This window comes from Gymnoscopelus microlampas, assembly GCF_963454915.1.
Source record: "Gymnoscopelus microlampas genome assembly, chromosome: 12".
In the NCBI taxonomy this organism is placed as follows: Eukaryota; Metazoa; Chordata; class Actinopteri; order Myctophiformes; family Myctophidae; genus Gymnoscopelus; species Gymnoscopelus microlampas.
In genome coordinates, this window is record NC_139949.1 from 43,512,573 (window position 1) to 43,532,986 (window position 20,414).

At 40.8% G+C, this 20,414-nt stretch overlaps 2 protein-coding genes across 5 annotated transcripts in view; one reads left to right on the top strand and one right to left on the bottom strand.

The window, feature by feature from the left end:
• rbm27 (RNA binding motif protein 27) overlaps positions 1-9,838 on the bottom strand; it is a 33,078-nt gene extending 23,240 nt beyond the window's left edge. For 3 of the 4 annotated variants that reach the window (XM_084075074.1, XM_084075073.1, XM_084075071.1), the window contains exons 1-7: positions 9,660-9,838; positions 7,610-7,728; positions 5,741-5,865; positions 4,833-4,912; positions 3,202-3,452; positions 2,153-2,452; positions 568-867 (exon numbers count right to left, since the gene is read on the bottom strand). In XM_084075074.1, the coding sequence (XP_083931200.1) occupies positions 568-867; positions 2,153-2,452; positions 3,202-3,452; positions 4,833-4,912; positions 5,741-5,865; positions 7,610-7,728; positions 9,660-9,718 (1,234 nt within the window). In that variant the 5' untranslated portion in view covers positions 9,719-9,838. The remainder of the gene's footprint in view (positions 1-567; positions 868-2,152; positions 2,453-3,201; positions 3,453-4,832; positions 4,913-5,740; positions 5,866-7,609; positions 7,729-9,659) is intronic. The other variant, XM_084075072.1, reaches the window with a different exon arrangement.
• A 4,614-nt stretch (positions 9,839-14,452) lies between these two features.
• The window catches only part of lars1b (leucyl-tRNA synthetase 1b), a 49,042-nt gene continuing 43,080 nt past the window's right edge, over positions 14,453-20,414 (top strand). The window contains exons 1-6 of the mRNA XM_084073385.1: positions 14,453-14,568; positions 15,631-15,752; positions 15,874-15,961; positions 17,142-17,222; positions 17,941-18,078; positions 19,283-19,444. Coding sequence (XP_083929511.1) covers positions 14,563-14,568; positions 15,631-15,752; positions 15,874-15,961; positions 17,142-17,222; positions 17,941-18,078; positions 19,283-19,444 — 597 coding nt within the window. The 5' untranslated portion in view covers positions 14,453-14,562. The remainder of the gene's footprint in view (positions 14,569-15,630; positions 15,753-15,873; positions 15,962-17,141; positions 17,223-17,940; positions 18,079-19,282; positions 19,445-20,414) is intronic.

Here is a 20,414-nt window from a genome sequence, read left to right on the forward strand (position 1 = left end):
TTTTTTGTCAAAATGACTTTTTTTTATGCCATTAACTGCCGATAATATCGGACATCCCTAATCACAGCGATAGTCAGGTACTATATATGGGGATTGCGCGTAAATGTATTGTCTAAAGGAGTAAATTGCCACTGGAAACAATACATTTCTGTTACGTCTAGCTTACGTCACTTGCTAACAGTGAGCAAAGTTAACCATGAAATCAGTTTATTTGGGTTGTAAAAAAGATTGCATATAAACAGCATATTGTCGCCGTTAAGCGGAAACATTTTATGTTTGAAACTATTTTTAGGAAGTGGAAAAAAGAACCTGTGTTCCAATGGAAATTGCATCCCGACGCGTTGTGAGCTAGGTCGTCTATTTCCGCTACTATTCGTGTAACACTGCTGTACAACGAACTAGGGCATCCATTTATGGAAGGGAAAAAAACACATACAAAGTTGAAATATGGATATACAAGGTTTCTGCCCGACAGCAAGGATATTCAATATAAGACCGTAGCTGGGATACGTTTTGTTTGATACGTTTCGGATTGTATTTCTGTGCATGTACCAAACCAGTGCTTACCAGTCAAGGGGAAGACCCCAGGTGGAGGTGGCTGGCCGTAGTGGGGCATGGAGGGCATCCGGAGGGGAGGCGGGGGCTCTGTGATGGGGGGCATTGGCATGCCGGCAGGGGGGGGCATGCCGGCAGGCGGGGGCATCCCGGCAGGTGGGGGCATTCCGGCAGGTGGGGGCATCCCGGCGGGGGGCATGACGGGCGGAGGTGGGAAGGGAATCATGGCCGGCAGCGTCACGTCGTCGACGACAAGGGGGTCGTTGCCGTGGTCGAAAGGGCAAAGGTCGCCGCGGACGCAGAAACCTTTCTCTGAAAAGCAGAGGGGAAGAGACCGTTGAGCACAAACATGTCACCAACAAAATAACCGCCATCTTGACCCAAGATTTGAGCAGTATAACACATGCATGGACCAACGATAATATCCAACATGTCTCTCCATTTTGTTGCATTCAAACTTAAAACTCTTAAACAAGGTACCTCTAGCATATTATAGTGGGTATATGAGGTGTTCACCCCATTGTACGTTTTCATCTTTTGAATCACAGTGGATTTAATTAAGACTTTTAACATTGATAAAAAGATAGAACATGGAAAAATAAGTAAAATAATAATACTTGAAACCAGTAAGTCTTGTACCAACAATCATATCATGTTCGAAGTCGCTTACATCACGTGGCTTGCACTTACACTAGTGTTCAGTCAAACAGCAAGTGAGCCTCCTGACCATGTCTGCATGAATCATACACTTATTTTCAGCCACATGATGGCCGTTTTATTCGGAGGAGCGGACTATGTGTAAACAAGCAACATTAATGCACAGGTGTACCTAATTGAGTCTTAAGTGTATGTCGACTCATGTCACATATACAACTTAATATATTAAGATCATAACATATCTCATTATGGGTGAGTGTGCTGAAATTAGAATTATCTAAGATGGTAATGTTTCAATATAATCCAATGGGGCGTCTTTTCCAGCATATCCTCTCTAAGGTGCTGCCTCCTGGGAATCCACTAGCAAACGACTTCTTTGCGAGACTGGCTCCCTGACGCTCTGGTATGATTGTAGAGCGGCAAGACGACAAAAGGAGATGGAGAGTTAAGTGAAGGGAGAGGGAGAGATGGACAAACAGCAAGCGAAATTAATAAATTGAGCAAAAGATCTTTAGTTTTCAGTTTCTGTAGATTATTTTTTTTATGGATTTTGTTAAATGCTGTGTGGTTGCTGGTGGTCTGTTTTAAGCCTGTGGGACACTGAGATAAGTATGAAGTGACTGGTATGTCCCTGTGGAGGGGTGGCAGGGGACCCAGGAGAGGGAGAACATTAAACAGGGGTCATTAGCAGCAATCTAAACAAGGACCACAGCAGTGGCACAGAATAACCAGAACAAACAAAAAAAAGTCATTTTGACAAGTAAACACAGCTGAAGGTAATAATGTTAGTTGTGTCTGTCGTGTGCTTGCTTCATTGAGGTTTGTGTGTGTGCTAGCGTGACGTTGTGAACGGTACAGGAGTTATTCATGCTGCCACACAGTAACCCCTAAATGAACCCCATGCACGGTCACATAAAAACAAACGGGGCATGGTCCGTACCATCGTAGTCCCGACAGCGCTGCTTGAGCGACGCGCCCTTGCTGTTGAACACTTTGTTGCCATCTTGCCTCTGGTTTCCGTAGTAACCGGACCAGCTGTCCGTAGTGCTGTCCGGCAGGTGAGCCAGGGTGGATATGGGGACGCCCCCGGTGCCCGGCACCCCGGCGGCAGAGGACGAGGGGAGAGAGGTGAACGGGTGCTGGGGGGTTGGGAGGAGAGGGGAGGGGTGCGGCTGCGGCTGAGAGCCAGAGGTGCCGGAGGTGTCCTTCCTCTCTACCTCAAACTTTGACTTGAAGTCTGCTAGAGAACACAGAGAGAGACAGAGAAACGTCAGACAACTGATCCAATTTCTTTTAGTATCACCGTGGTTCAACAACATACTTTCAACTGGCCAATTTCATTGATTCGTCAATTGTCCTCTTAAATTAATGTAAATGTAATGCACATTTCCAGATAGATACATTTATATTTGCTATGGCAATGCTGTGATGCTAATTAACCAAATGAACCCGAGCGTCCCTATTCTGTGCATGTCGTAAAAGGTGACACATATTGTCACCTTATATTATTAGACAGACAAATATTCAGCGAAAACAGACAAACATTTGGACAAAAATAGCAGATCTAAAAGCTCCAGATAGAGCGGACATTTTCACTATTATCATAAAAGAAACTTGTATATAGGGCTTAAGCGGTTAAGGAGCAACAAATGTTAAGCTAAAAAAACATATATGTATCTGGATCTCAACTAAACGTTACGCTATCCACGCGAGGTGGACAAACCGACAAAAGCAGCTGATCGTTGTGGTGAACAAACAACCTTGTAGGTAACAGTCCCAATTCCAGTCCATGTTGTTAACTCCCCAGTTATAAGTCTTCAGCATCGTCTGCATGGCACCTCGTAGACAAACAAATACTATGCAACCTGCTGCGTCCAGTGCTCTCTCCGAGACACTAAAGGCCTATATGCTGCACAAAGGCTTCTCCAGAGAAAGAAAACTAGACATAAAAGGGTGCGGGGGTCAGGTCTCTGCTGGCTCGCGTCTCACCTCCTCTGCCTCCTCTGTGCTCGCGCTCTCTGCTCTTCCCTCGGCTGCCGCTGCGACTCCGGCTCCGGCTGTAGCTCCGCCTGCGGGGGCTTCCCCTGCGGCGCTCGTGACGCTCTCGCTCCCGGTGGTACTCACCGACTCCGCCGCCGCCGCCACCACCACCGCCGCCACCACCACCGCCGCCGCCGCCTTTCCCGTGGCGCTCCAGCTCGCGCCGCTTGCGCTCATCTCGCCGCCGGTCGTCGTGGCTCCTGTGTGCGTGTTATTTAGTTATAGATCGATAGGTGACACGTACAACATCGAAATCCTAAAACTGAGGGATAGTCTAGGTAGGAAATACAGTTTTGTAGATCCACATTTCGTCTCAACTATGGGCATAATTAATAATACATATTAATATCTATCATAGTGTTGGAAACATATTTTTCTTGGTCTACTAGTACTGTAGACGGATTTTGTGATAATTTACCTTTTATGTAAGAATTAACCGATTTAGACATCGAACACCACTACATAACTATAACTTTCCATCCGGGAACCCCTTTTGGTGTAGTTGTTGCTGTATACAGTATATAGCAACATTATTGTTTGTAATTTATTTGAATAAAAATGTAAGTTTTTCTGAAAACTTCGGTCAGGATTCAGAGGCTATTTTCAGAATCGGCCTCAGGTCTAAATGGGTTCAGCCATTTCTGCCATGCCATCCCCAGTATGCAGAATGTTTCCTTGACAGTGATGTATGTGGTGTTTCAGGGACAAGGGACACCAGGGCCTTAATCAAGCTATAAGTGGGTCTCACAGGAATCAACTGTACCTCCATGTAACCATGGAGATGTACACAAGGTGCTAATCCCTGTACACCGGACACACACACAATGACAGAGAAAATAGCAACAGTTGGCCTCAAGGGGGCTATGAAGAAAACCACAGACTAACTATGTTTTGTTGGGTGGATGAGGAGGATTGAGGGTGGCATTTGTCTTATATGTAGTTAGTCAATCAAGAGAGGTTTATTTGTCTCACCCCTGCAGGTACAAGCAGCAAAAGGTTGGTGACAATTTACTTTGTGTGAGACTTTCAGGTAGGGCTGGGCAATATGTTGTGACCTGAGAATAGATATTGTCTTATATCGTGACCTGATAATAGATATTGTCTTATATTGTGACCTGAGAATAGATATTGTCTTATATCGTGACCTGACAATAGATATTGTCTGGGATGTTGTCATATTGTGATATGACTGAATATGAATGTGTTCAAAACTATGTGAAGTAGGTGATTTACAAGCTCACACTGCATCACATCGCAATGCGTTGTGAGCTTTTAGATCTGTTATTTTTGAAGATAGAGGTATTTAGTCAAAAATATTAGTCCATATTGCCCATTCATGTCCTCTATGTGTTTGGACTTTATTTTTTGGTGAATTTTTACTGTAAAGTCAAGTCTGCTCCATTCCACTTTGATGCCATGATTGCTCATCTGCACATACGTATGTATATATATCTAAGAGAGGTATGCACTGAACTTGAAACTTGAGCCTGAATGGTTACATTCTTCATCATTTATTTGTCCCTGACCCCGTCAGAGAATCACACGAACCCAATGATTGAGAAACAATCTAGATCTCATACCTGGACTCATTGAAGTCGGGACGGTTTCTAAGAGGACTTCTCCTCTGCCTGACGTCTCTCTGCTCCTGGGCCGTTTCAGCCTTGAGAGGAAAATAAAACAAAACCACACAAATGCAGACATTTAAACTTAAACTCTTCCAGTCCTTTGTGGTCTCAAGTCCACCCATGGTGACCTTCTACCAGTATATAGAAAGTACTTTACAAAATAAGCTAGCATAGCTTGTAGCCGAGCTTGCAATTTTAGGGATTTTTGAAAATGTTTATCCATAATGACATGCCCAAAAACAGCTATGACAGGATGAAAGCGATTAAATGTTGCGGCCCTACTTGATTGACTGATCGAATATTATATTTTATTGACATTTTTAAAGTACAGCAGTACATTGAATTAAAAGGGCCAAATGGATGAGACAAAAAAAAAAGGAAAATGGACTACATCCATTACGGTCCATTTATGCAACTATATTTAAGTATAAATTATAATAAATGCATTCAATTGATTAGTTCAATTAACGGTTGCACCCCCCCTAAGTACTTGTTGTGAGGCAAGATAGTTGTAGCTGCTTCCAATTATCAAGCAATATTACATTTTTTGGCATCTAATACATCCCCACACTTTTATTTTTTTTTACATTTATACACGACTACTGCAAAAGAGGCCTTAGTATGTAATGACATCGAGCGCCCTATCTTGCACGCCACTTACCAATTATGCCTAAACACTTATGGCATTTTTTACTATTTTAAAAAACATTTTAAAATAGTGAAAATAGCAGTAATAGAGCTTGTAGTTCGGCTATTTGAATCATTTTAAAATAGTAAAACATGCATAAAAGGTTTAGGCATAAGGGGTAAGGCGGCACGGAACGCAAGATAGGGCACTGAATCTATTCATTTACAATTCTTACCTCTACCTCTACTTTGACCACAGCTGGTTTGACCTCCTCCTTGGGTGTGTCCGTGGCAGGAGGATTTCCCAAGTAGTTCTTGGTTGTCAGACATTCAAAGAGTTTATCGACAAATCCTGTTGTCTCTGCAATGAAATGGCGGATTACAATTTTAAGACTTATTCTGTGACTAATATTCTATCAATAATCTCATTCAGAATCTTCTTCCATTAATATACCAACCCATGGTACTCAACAACCCGACATTTCCTCTGAATTACTTATGCCAGGCCAATGTATCCCAGGCAGATTCCCCGTAGAAGAGTAATTTAAAAAATAGTGTGCGAGAAAACAGCAGAGACAGCATGCAATGACAAAGAAAAGGGGGGAAAACAACTCCATAGAAAATAAAACCTCAATGAATGCAAAATAGAGTCAACACAGCAATTACACTTGAACGGCATAAGTAAAAGCAGCTAACATTAACACTTAACCTGCCTGAATTATTTCAGATTGTTTTGCAGTTGTCTGCCAACTAAAAAAAAGGAAGTGGATGGGAGTCTAGATCTTCAAAAAATCATATCTCCTTGGTCTTTGGGTCAAAAAAAAAAAAAAAAAAGTTTCTAAAAACGCATTTATGCGTTATTGGCAGGCAAGTGATGGATTCAATAGAACGCATATATGCGTGATTGGCAGACAATGAGTTAAAATAAGCTGCTAAGAAATGTGTTTGAATTCCCATTTTTAGACAATGGGTTAAGGCCGGTCCACACCAATACAACTCCTTGCAACATGCAACTACTAGCAACTACTTGCAAACATTATCCCCAATGGCAGTTGCAAGGAGTTGCATTGGTGTGGACTGGCCTTAAAACTATTTTGTTGCAAAGAGTTGCGACTAGTTGCATTGGTGCGGTCTGGCCTTTAGGCTGTGCATTGTCTCATAAAAGGGGAACAGGTCAGAGGTATGAATGAGGCGAGTCTCACAGGGAAAAAGTAAAATATTGACAGTAACTCTGAAACAACAGGCAGCTGACACACTGGGAGATGATGTCTTGGAATCCAGGTCACTGCGTTTTTTTGGTGTTTTTTTTACTGCACTTTTCAGTCTGAGAGCTTCCATTTGAGCCCGATTTCCTAACGTCACCTGTTAGGTAGGCATGGCATTGCTGATTGGATAGTGAATTTTACATTGGGAGACTATGGTCTGTGGTCCCGACCCACAGATCAATCAGAATCCTCAGCTCCCTGGTGTCCGAAACCGGCCCTTTCACATTATGAAGAGTACCAGACTGAGAAGAGCAGTGAAAAGAAAAACGCAGCGACTCAGTCTGGATTCCAGGCTAGTCTTTCAGCATCATGTAAATGCACCACTGTATTATATACAGTAGGCTATGGCCTTGAGGAAAGGAAGAGTTTGTTTACTGTGGCTGTTGTGAGACTTATTTTCTATAATATATTAGGATGCACAATATTGAATATTGAAATTTTGGCCAATATCAGATTGCATGGTCAAATCGACCTATTCCGATATTGCAATACAAGTTTCCAGTAGGGTTTTTCCTTACACCAGTTGTATAGTAACTGTGATTCTGGGTGCAGATTCAGACTTCCAAAAAAGATTTATTAGGCCTACTGGTGCACATATTAGTTCAAACAACTGTAATGTACTAAAAAAAAATCCAACTGGTTTGCTTTTATTTTCTCTTCTCTTTATATTACTAAATTAAATATCGGCTAAGACCAATATATCATTTTGGATATAGGTTCGATGTTGCATTTTTACGGCCGATTAATCGTGCATCCTTAAAAAAAATAATAATCAAGAATCAGAGTTGTGTCCAATGTTTCGGACATTCACTAGTCGACAAAACCGTATACAGTCTTTACCTTTCTGAAGGAAGACGTCAAGTTGGTCAGCACAGAGAGCTTTCAGATCTTTCTCAGGCTTGTCCTTCTTCACGAGAGCTACAACATAGTTGGCTAAGGCAGAGGGGTCCGCATCACATCTGTGGAGCAACACACATCATCAGTTCTACTCAACAAATTGAACCCCAATTCTGGGGGGGAACATTCGCCAAAAAATAGCAGATCTACAAGCTCACATTGTGGGATTGTGGATCTGCTATTTCTGGCAAAGAGACTTGGTGTAGATGGGGAAAAAAACGGACCCAGGTCCGTTTCACTAAGAATAGAGGGTTTAAGTGGTTAAGATTGGCTTCTTGGGACAACCCAATATCCACGTGATTAGACTGCATACCACAAGGGCTCTGATGCCTGACAAGTACGCGGTTTGATTCCCGGCAGGCGGGACCAGTTGCTGCATGGTCATGACTCCCCTACTCTCGTTCCGCATTTCCTATTTATCTCTTCCCTGTATCAGTCTGAATAAAGCATGAAAATGCCAAAAATATATATTTAAAAAATACAATTAAATAGATTGGCTTCTCAAATCTAAGTCAGTGGTTCTCAAAGTGGGGTCCGGGTGCGGGACCCCCCAGTCAAGGGGTCCTTGAGGGGTTTCTAGGGGGTCCCCAGCTAAATGATTGGTAACTGAGTGTACAGGGGTCTAATGCATACAGTAGTAAACTGTGGGCCTTTGAAATGAAAAAGTTTGAAAGCCACTGCTCTAAGTTATGTCATTTAATTGACAGTTCCCTCATAGTCGATGAATTGGTCGGCTTGATCTTTGTCGACAAAGACTAACCTTTTCATTCTACCAGTCTATTTAGCCATTGCTAAATCAACATTAGAACATCAACCTCACCAAGACACCAACCTTAAAAGGTTGGTCTCTGCATGATTGTACAGTATGCAGCTAACTCAAAAGTACAGATTGGTTGATTAAAAATCAACAACTCCATTACTAGTTGACAAATTCCTAAGACCATTAGTTGACAAAGAAAGAATTAGTTGTTAATTGATAGAGACGGGGGAGAGGGGACTTTGTCACTATGGTGACTTGTTAAAACAAACTGTCAACAGGACATAGCCAGATCATAGATGCCATTGTTGCGCAACTCTAGATGTCCATCACAAACCTACTGGAAAACATACAATGTCTCAATTCATTCAACGATACTAAGTAGCAATCTCAGCATTAAAAAGTATCCATTTTTAACTCAGAGTGTGTACAAACAATGTAACCATTCGTACACTCAAGAGTTACATGAACTCTGGGGACGTTACTGTGCACCAGTGGTTCTCAAAGTGGGGTCCAGGGACTCTCTGAGTTCCTTGAGAGGGCTCCAAATAGACCCTTATACAAGTATGTAACTCAGAAAGTGTACAAACATTTGTACACTTTCGGAGTTATGGGGGTCCTTGACATTAAGAAGTTTGAGAACCACTGCTGTGCACAATCCTCCAGATGTGTCACCTGGTCCCCAGGTGATGCACTTAAAACACCTGTAAAACATGAGTGGTGTCTCTGTGAGGCCCTCAGAGTTCAGTAAACAGTGACAGCATGAAGCTTACGTGAACATCACCCCTGCAAGCAGCAGCAGCACCAGGCTGCGCACACACACACACACACACACACACACACACACACACACACACACACACCTCTGATAGTACTGCTAACTAAACCAACAACCTGGGACGACAGTTTTACACCGCAAACTGCACCGGTTATGCAACTTTTACATTATACAAAAGTGACTTGGAACCGGGCCAGGCTGTCTGTGCCAACAGTGGACGAATTCGTGGATTTAATGTGCCAACACACTCTCACACACACACGGCTGTCTTGCTGTGGCTGGCTAGCAGCAGCAGCTGCTGCGCGCTAGCATGTCCAACACAGGCTAACGGTTGGTTCATTAATACCAACCGCATCACTCACACACAGACAGTCACACTGGCTAGCATGGCTAGGCTAACAGGCTAACGGTTCATTCTAGAGAGGCATCATCACTTAGCATGCTGCTATTAAACTCACATAGGCTCCAGGAGTTTGGCCAGCCACGACTTCAGAGCGTCCACGTTGTCTATGATCATCGTGGTGTGTGGGTTCGAGGGGGAGAGAGACTATAACAGTGTGAATCCTTCTCTCTTCATTTGTAGGGATAAATGTTGAAGCTTCAGCAAGAGAGAGAGCGAGCGAGAGAGAGGCCTCGTTCGTTGCTTCTTCTTCTTCTTCACTTTGCAGCAGTAGTCAGTCAGTCAGTCAGGTCGGGACGAGGCGATTTACGGCATCGTCGGCATGGTAACGAGAGCGGCGCTGTCGCAACGCCGATGCAATGTCGCCCCCCCTACATTCTTCTTCTTCTCATTTTTTCCCCTAAAGTGTTTGATAAATAAAATGAAAAAAAAATAAAAAATAAATCTAATAATTTCCATATTTATATATATATTTGTAAGTTTAAGAAGTAGTGAAAATAGCCGATCTACAAGCACACAACACGCGTTGTGACTCTGAGCTTAATAATAATAATACAAAAATAATGATAATATATATATATATATATATATATATATATATATATATATATATATATATATATATATATATATATATATATATATATATATATATATACATAAATACACACAAAATCATAATAACAATAATAACGGTGGTTTCGTTGGGGAGGGCAAAAAAAAGTGTACACAAGCATGCACTACATTTCCCAGAAGTCAATGCGGGTGGGCTTTGCCCCGGCGTAGATAGATGTCATCAGCCGACTAGAGTACCGGTCATCGGTACCGGTGCCTGAGCTCCGTTCCGTGAGCAGAAATTGGACTTCCGGTTTTCGAGCTAGCAGAAATAAGGTTTCCGGTTGCCTTCAAAATAAGATCGTACATTTTTTATGTTTTTTAAAAGACACAAATCTATTTTAAAAATACATTTATGATGTATGCCTTTTAAATGGCTCATACTAAAACACTTCTAAGTGGCTAGTTTAAAAAAAAAAGACACAATTGTATTTAAAAAATAAATTTATGATGAACAGTATGTCTTTTTAAATGGCTTATACTAGATCACTTCTAAGTGCCAGGTTGTTCCAGTTTGAAATTGGCTATTGACCCCCATTAAATGTGCACTTAGCACTGTTTTGCACTTTAACTGGATATTGATTTGTGTGTGTTACATATATGTATTGTTTTTGTATTGTTTGTCCATTGTTGTAATAATGCTGACTCTAGGCCAGGTCACTCTTGGAAAATGATGATGATATAATATTGTTTATTGCAGAAGCAAATAAACAATGATAAAAGAGACCACAAAATATGCTACAAATAATAATAGTAGATAGTGCAGGTGAGATAAAACAAAAAGAAGAATTTGGGGTTTATAAAGTTGATCTCACCTATTTAAAAACTAAAATACAATACAAATACAAATGTAATCAGAAAAAAATCATTAAAAATGTATATTATTTAACAACATATATAAAACATGGAAACACAGCATAAAAAAAGATAGGGGACAGAAATAATATTAATTTGTAGTGTGTGTGTGTGTGTGTGTGTGTGTGTGTGTGTGTGTGTGTGTGTGTGTGTGTGTGTGTGTGTGTGTGTGTGTGTGTGTGTGTGTGTGTGTGTGTGTGTGTGTGTACTTCTCCATGACTGAGCGCCCCTAAACTTGATAGAAAATGGATACAGACCAGTACAGAATGTTGGTGAACATTTGAGAGATAATTTGTAAAAAAAGGAAAGTGGCAGGCCGCCCAGTGCGGCCTGAGGTAAGAAAAGTGCCATTTTCAGACAATACTGGACACTGGACAGGAGACGGCTGTTGGCGCCAGCACTTTTGACATACGCACACGTTCAGGGAGACCCCCTCTATAACGCCACACTCTCCGCTAAGCCAGACAGGTGTATTTGGAAAAGTGGCGGGCCGTCCAGTGAGGTCAGGGGTCAGAAAACAGCCATTTTCAGTGCATAGACTTCACAAATTGGGCGCTGGACACGAGACAGCTATTTGCCGGGGCACGTGTGACATACACACGCGTTCAGGGAGACCCCCTCTACAACGCCACACTCTCCGCTAAGCGGGAGAGGTGTATTTTGAAAAGTGGTGGCCCGTCCAGTGAGGTCAGGGGTCAGAAAACATTTTCAGACATTTTTGAAATAGTGAAAATAGACGATTAGCATGCAGATATACGTCAGAATCACTTGTCAGTGCACATTTATTTTTATTTATTTATTTAACAGGGACAATGCACATTGATCAACATGTCAGTTAGTCACGTCCATGTAAATGAGCCAGAGTTGGCTAATTTTCATCTGTAGTCCCTGGGCAGGCTGTTAAAAAAGTGGTATAGTTATCCATACAAAAAGAGACATCGTCAACTATACAAAACAAGTAGACATAGTGCAAAAGACAAAACAATACAGTAAAATAGGAGAAGACACATCAGTGATTAATGGAGCCGAAATTTACTCATGATTTAAATTTGGTTAGCTTTTAGCCATCTTTTAAGGTTGAATTTGAAGGTTAGAAAGTTGTTGGTCTCTCTTACTTCGGTAGGAAGACTGTTCCAGTGATGGGAGGCTCTAACAGAGCAGACTGTTTTACGAGTAAGCAGTAAGCAAGGTAATACATCAAATGCATAGAAATAGTAATCTAGGATCATATGTAAACCAAGAATCATCAGTCTAACAGCTCCCTATCCCCCCAAAAAAATCTATAATCTCTACATTGAAACTATTCAAACTATAGGATGCCAGGTCAACAATGGCCTGGCATCTGTCTACATAACATGGTATCTAATTACATTTTAGCCTTTGCATAAGCCTGCAAGCCTGCAATGCGTTGCTATCTTCTATTTTTGCACATTTGGCACTGCTGCTACAGATGATCATACATGTTTTAAGAGGTTTATCATACATGCCATTCCATCTGTACTTTAATTTTATTTCTGTTATCTATAATTTTAAAAAGACTTTGGTTGTGTTAGCACAGTCTCTGTAGAAACAGCTCCCAACATTTCACTGCTTGTACCTGTATTGAGTAAGTGACAAATAAATCCCTCTTGATTCTTGTTCAGATTAGTTCCAGAGTTCTCTTTGAAAATGTCACACATTTTGAAATGGCTCCACATCCATTACCTGATAGAAGAGAGTTGCAGATTTTCATGGAACTTGGTAGAAATGATCTCTAGGCTGCCCTATAAAAATGGCTCAAGGTCATCATAGTCACAGTCGATGTTACATCAGTCATATCTCAGGAACGGAGAGACACAGAACGAGATGTTGGTGTGTGCCTTCATTAATGGTATTGAAATTTTATACTGATGTCAAACTGGGAAACTGAAATAGAAGCAAGGCTTGTCCATAGCCATGTCTGTTTTGTGGGAGTATCCACACATATCTATCAATAACTGGTCAACGCAACAGTACTGTATACACAGAAGATGCTTTAAAACTTCCTGATGATATTCTGTGGCACTTCCTGGGACTTGCATCCTCTTCCAAAAAGCCAATGAGTAGGTTTGATTTATTATGGAGTCATAAGGAGGTGACATCAATAGAACTTTTTAAACGGTATTTTATTTAATTTGATACGTGAAGTCACAGCAGTAGATTGGCTAATTTCAGCATGCAACCAAGTGCCATCAAGGCCCGCCAAAATACATTTTTGACGACAAAATCAACTGTAGATTTAGTCGACTAAAATCGTATTATATTTAGTCGACTAAAACTACACTAAAACAAACATTTCAGGTGAATAAAATATGACTAAAACTAAATTAAATGTTATTCAAAAGACTATGACTAAAACTAAATGAAAATTAACACTGCGTCACAGTGACATGACAACAGGTAACCTCAGTCTGTGATATTAATCTACATTTTTTTGTGTTAAATTGTGACTGTAGCCTGAATGATCAGCGGTCAATTGTAAGCAAGAACAGATTGTTATAATTGTAAGTAAGTAATAGTAAGTGCCACGGCAAATAGCTGTCTCATGTCCAGCGTCCAATTTGTGGAGTCTATGCACTGAAAATGGCTGTTTTCTGACCCCTGACCTCACTGGACGGCCCGCCACTTTTCCAAATACACCTGTCTGGCTTAGCGGAGAGTGTGGCGTTGTAGAGGGGGTCTCCCTGAACGCGTGCGTATGTCACACGTGCCCCGGCAAATAGCTGTCTCGTGTCCAGCGCCCAATTTGTGAAGTCTATGCACTGAAAATGGCTGTTTTCTGACCCCTGACCTCACTGGACGGCCCGCCACTTTTCCAAATACACCTGTCTGGCTTAGCGGAGAGTGTGGCGTTGTAGAGGGGGTCTCCCCGAACGCGTGAGTATGTCACAAGTGTTGGCACACCTGTCCGTCTCCGGTCCAGTGTCCAATTGGTATAGGCTATGCACTGTCCTCTGACCTCACTGGACGGTCCGCCACACTTTTTTTTACACCTGTGCCACTTAGCGGAGAGTGTGGCGTTGTAGAGGGGGTCTCCCCGAACGCGTGAGTATGTCACAAGTGTTGGCACACGTGTCCGTCTCCGGTGCTGTGTCCAATTGGTATAGGCTATGCACTCCTTTGAACAGCATTTATCCATTTAGATACATTTTTTATCTTTTAAAAAACGTTTTTGTTACACAGAAACATAATATGTGTTGTATAGCTTAATTTAAATGCTTCATTTATAGTTTTAATGTGCAAATGAACAGTTTTTCAATGGTTTTCAATGGTTTCTTTTTACTCTAGAGGGTACTCTTATTCTGAAGAGATCGTCAACCGGAAGTCTTATTTCTGCTCCGTTATTTCTGCTCACGGAACACAGCTCGGTGCCTGCTATCGCGTGGGTCTTTCACTACAACTGTTACGACTGTGGGTTCTTCTTGTGTGTGAATTAAAACAACAGCAAAGTAACTCAACGTTGCAAAATCAAAATGACGGTAGGTCGCAGCCAGCCATGTCATCATCTTCCACTCCAAACGTGTTGAGTTGACGTGTAGCCATGTGGTTGTAGTTTTTAACATAACATTGCATGCTAACTTAGCTAGCCAACGTTAGCTCTGCTGCAGCAGCTGGACAGATGGATGCAGAGCTAGCCTTGGATCTAGACTATCATAGATGTATTTTTGTATTTTTATATTTATAAAAATGTCAACATTGATTAAATACATATATGATTGTCTTGAGCCAAGGCTAGATGCAGAGTATGTGTGTAATAATAACTGAGCTGTTTACTATCTCTGGGGTTTTTCTAACTTTATCATGACATGGACCCCCAAATTGACTTTCCTATTATGCTTGATACATTTAAGTAAATGTCATAATTTCACATGAAAAACATAGTGGTGGTGATACTGAAGCATATTGAATACAGTTGACATTATGCATACATTATTCATACATGTATTGTTCTTGTATTACAATAATTTCAAGTGAAATAATTAAATTAAACTACTCATTTGCATGAGGACCTCCTCTTCAAGCATCCATGGGGGTCCCCTATAGCTGCAAGCAACTTAGACACTATCTGCATCTAAGTAGCAACATTGACAGCCCATTCATGAAAGAGAAAAGTCCTATCTCTGATTGTATTGAATGGCGATAAACTCACCAATATTGCACCTCTACGGACAGCATGGGTTATCTTCTTTGTCTCTGTCAAGACTTTGTTTAAAAAATAAAGTAAAATATTAAATCCACCGTTATCATGTTATGAGCAACTTGGCAATAAACTCCATGCAGCCATAATGTTTAATGGACTAATATCCAAGTTAGTTTAGCTTTAAAGCCATAGCTGTTCTGTGTTATTCTATAGTGGAAAATCATCAGTTAATATAACTGAGAGTGTACAAATGTACTGTGTATTCTATTATCTGAGCAGGCTTTTGACTTATAAAGTATCTGGGGAATGGGGATTTCTGGTGGAGACGACTGGCGAACTAGGGATTGTGCTTACTCCTTACCATGCTGATTCCAATTCCACCCTCACCTCTGCATGATAGGAGCGGAAGGGTACAGCGAAGTTGGACTTTTTGAGGAAGATCGAGCTGGAGATCCAGCAGAAATGGGAACAGGAGAAGACTTTTGAGTGTGATGCACCAACAACTATTGGAGAAAGCACAAAGTAATTATACTAGCTGTTTAGTGTTTAGATAGCAGCTATATTTCTTATGCTGTTTCTCATATTTCAGCCCCTGGTGGTCTAACCGTTGCATTTTTTATTCACTTGTTTTTGTGTACCACAGCAAAAATAAGTACCTTGTCACCTTCCCCTACCCGTACATGAATGGAAGACTGCATCTAGGCCACACATTCAGTATGTCCAAGTGCGAGGTAAGGTCACTTACGATCGATTTACAATGATTCATAATCCCACAGCACACCTGCACAAACTACTTTCCAATTAAGTTTTGTGTCCGCTGTCTCCCTCCCCTGATGGAGAGAGGCCATTTTAATGGTGGCTGAAGGACAATCAAGATCGCAGAGCTTCTCGTATCCAATCTGCGTTTATATGCTATTCCCTCCAACAAATAATGATTATTTTATTATTGTAAAATTATTCTGCAAACCACACTCCGATCGTTTTCATTGGCTGTGGCTATGCTGCACCCTCTTTGGGTAGCCTAATGTGCATGTCATTCAAGTACTATGTGCAATTTGGAAACGGGTGATAACATATTCCATCCTCCACGGCTTGCCAACTCAGACAGCGCGCTTTTCGACGCACAATACAAGGCCATTGACCTCACAAGCCTCAACGCCTGCCTTGTTGTCAAGTGATGTAAAAGTCACACCAATGTGTATACATGCTATTTTTTGCTATTTGCCGTACAACAACGTGCTGTATATAGGGACTAAGGGACATATAAGAAAATGTTTTTTTTTACAAAGCAAACCCTGCTCTACCATACATATTCTTTTAACCCATTGAGACCTGAAGCCGATTCTACATGTCTCCTAAATCTCAACAGTATTCTGAAAAACATATGTTTCTATATCAGTGGTGCTCAAACTTTTTCATGTCAAGGACCCCCACAATTATATGTATTTGGCCGCGGACCCCCATCAAAATATTTAGTTCCAGGGACCCCCCAGAAGCAAAGATTTTAGTTAAAAATGTTCACTTTAAATGTATATATATTCAAAGATTTGCACACATTTTCACGATTTTTCAAAAATAGCAGATATACAAGCTCGTAGCGCGGCACTCGGTGCCGCGCTATGAGCTTGTATATCTGATATTTTTGAATAGCCCAAAGTGTAAAATAATGCTTTTTAGCTCAAATCTAAAAATGACACAGTTCCAGGTCTTAATGGGTTAAATAAGTCTCGGATTGTAGCTTTCAGGCAGGCAACAAAAGACTATAATTTCCATCCACTACTAGTCAGTATCTGCTTCCGATTGTCTGTAACTTGTTGGAGATGCTGGTAGATTAGACACATCTGCTCATGTTGACTCATGTGGATTCACTCAACTCTAAACTGTATTTGCCCTCTTATTTATGCTCTACAGTTTGGTGTTGGATACCAGCGTATGAAAGGGAAGCAATGTCTCTTTCCATTTGGGCTGCATTGCACAGGAATGCCCATCAAAGTGAGTCTTCTTATCTTTCACTCCACTGCATAGTCACAATACTGTAGTAGGTGTACCTAAACATAGCAATAGTTTAAAACTCCTTGGCTTTTATTAACAGCCTCAAAGGAATAACACTGTGGTGTATTGACTTATAAAGTAATCATTTATTGAGGCAACATTGTTGCCTTCTGGACTGTCATCGTTGTGGTCCAGTAGTTTGAGTCAAGTAATAGCTATTTTATATGCAAGATGGAGTGCCTTGGTAATATCTTTCTGATCCGCAATAAGTGTTGTTAAGATAGTTAATAAAGGCATGGCATGATTAGTCACAAAGCATCAAAACAATTCATAACTTTTTTCCTATGACCTATGACAGTAAATTGTATATGTCTCTATGTTGTGATTGGCATTCTTAACACACCAGCCTAGATAAGGTTTACATTAAAAAAAAGTTTTCAAACAGGAAAACAAACCATTCATTCAATTATTAATTCACCATAATTCATACTGTACAGTTGTATTGGTAATGTTTGATCCTTTTGGCCTTGACATATTAATTAATTTGATATCAGCTATACAGTATACTTGTGTCACTAGAAAACAAAATCGCCCTCCAAGCCACTTGGCCCCTAGGGCAGTACTTTGGTACTTTAATTTATGGCCATCCCTAATTCCCTAACACTACTAACGACTTTTCCTCGTGGCTCTCTTGCTCTCCATCTTCTCATGTACACAGGCCTGTGCAGACAAGCTGAAGAGAGAGATGGAGGTGTATGGAAACCCTCCACAGTTCCCAGACGAGGAGGAAGAAGAGGAGGAGAAGCCCAAGTTTGCTGATGAAATCATCATCAAGGACAAGGCCAAGGGCAAGAAGGTGAGATTGAACAGCAAGATAATCATCAGTAGTTACAACAATTATATGTCTGTTAACCACTTTCAACCTGTCGTCCCTATCTTGCCATTATAGGTGAAAATCTACAAAAAGATTTTCCAAAGTTTTGAAAATGAGAAAGAATAGCAGATCTACAGATATTTTCACTATCCTTGTGTGACACCGTAAAAACATTAAGATCAGTCATTAGTAATATAGATATCTCTGCTGTACAATGTTGGGACACTTAGTATGTTTTGTTTGTGTTGTCTACTCTAGTCCATTGTTTCCCAACAGTGGGTCGGGACCCATCTTTGGGTCACGGACCCCAATTTGTATGGGTCGCAAGAAAATATATTCTTTCCGTTTATAAATATTTCAAAATATTAAACAAAAACTTTCTACAATTAAGAACAATTCCTACATTTTTCAAAAGTATTTCATGATTAAAATTAAATAATCTAATAATTTCCATAAATAAGGAGTAATGAAAATAGCAGATCTACAAGCTCACAATGTTGTGAGCTTGTAGATCTGCTATTTTCACTAGTTTGGGTCCCAGGCAAACGCTTAATTTCTCTTTTGGGTTGGGTCTTGAGCTAAAAGATTGGGAACCCCTGGTCTAGTCTACTTTTATTACACTTCTGAAAACCTCATGTAAACAAATTTTTGTTTTTTTGGTTCTGGATAGGGTGTCTACTATCTGGTGGTGAATGTACCCATGTGACCATAAAAAATACCAAGGTTCTTACATATCAAGATGAATAGGGAATGGTGACCTTACATGACCGTTCCCATAGTCGCCATATTACCTAAACTATGTTTAGGTAATATGTTATTACCTAAACTCTCTAAACTTTTTGTGCATGAACACTTTTCACCTACAAAGACTCTTGTCAGTGGGCGAATAGGACAACATCAATCACAGCGTTTATATTTGCAGAGAAGACTTGTGAAAGTCAGTTTAATATACTTTGTGGGATCAAACAATGTACCTGACACTCTCTGAATTAATCTGGTGTGGAAAACCAATCTGGTAACCCTTGTAGGCTTTAATAAGCATTGACAGCTATTTCAACACAGCATTTTGTGCATTCATCCTCGTTGTCCCCTTTCCGTCTCCGAAGCAGCATGCCAGGCATGCCAAGTATATCCAATTTGCATTGTTCTCAATACCATTCTCTTGTGTTCTCTCTGGTTCTGTCAGAGTAAAGCGGCAGCCAAGGCTGGCGGCTCCAAGTTCCAGTGGGACATAATGAAATCCCTCGGGCTGGCGGACAGAGACATTGTCAAGTTTGCCCACGCTGAACACTGGCTGGACTACTTTCCTCCCCTGGCCATCAAAGACCTCAAAGACATGGGGGTCAAGGTAAGTGACTACTGGTGTACAACAGACCTTCATAAAACCTTAACATTTCAGTATATTGTGCTTCTTCTTATGATGAGCTTTGGTTAGCATATATGTGTATAGTGCAGTGGTTCTCAAACTTTTTCATGTCAAGGACCCCCAAATTGACACTTATTAGCCCGCGGACCCCCATTTCAAAAGATATGCCAGGGACCCCCATAAGAGAAGATTTTTTTTACAGCTCTAGCAGTGATTCTCAACCATTTTAATTTCAAGGACCCCCAGTTTGACATGCATTAGGGCTACAGACCCCCATTTAATGGCATTTCTATCACTTGGACCGCAATTTATATTGTAAAATCAATGTCAATTTAACTCTGAGAGTGTACAAATTTGAACACTCTCAGAGTTACAGACCCATAAGGGTCCATTTGGTGCCTAATCTATCATTTAGCTGGTATAGTGAATACACATTGTAAAGTCACTGTGCTTCTGTGTGCAGTTGAAAAAGACCGCTTCCAGCTGCACACTGCTGAGGAGAACTATTATAGTCAGGCCAATTCTATTGATGAAGCACATTTAAAAACAACCATAGTTGACCAAAGTGCTGAATGTGCTGCATATTACCCACATGAACCCTATTGTCCCTATTCTAGCAAAAAATAGCAGATCATCTACAAGCTCACAATGTGTAGTGTTTGCTAAACGAGAGCTTGTAGATCAGTTGTTTTCGGGTAAGCGATTTGGTGTAGTGGGAAAATATGAGTGGACCTATGTTTACCCAGCAATGAAAAACACAAGTCATTAATTGTATTATGTATTGGAACAAAGAAAAGCATTAACATTTAGATTTCTGTCAATATTATAAATGTGTATATTTCAGTGATGTGTACTTTCATCACTGAACTGATTAGCCTACTTAGCTAGTATTTGACTTTTTTATTATACTAATTATTCTTATTAAACAATTCTTGATTAACTCATTTGATTT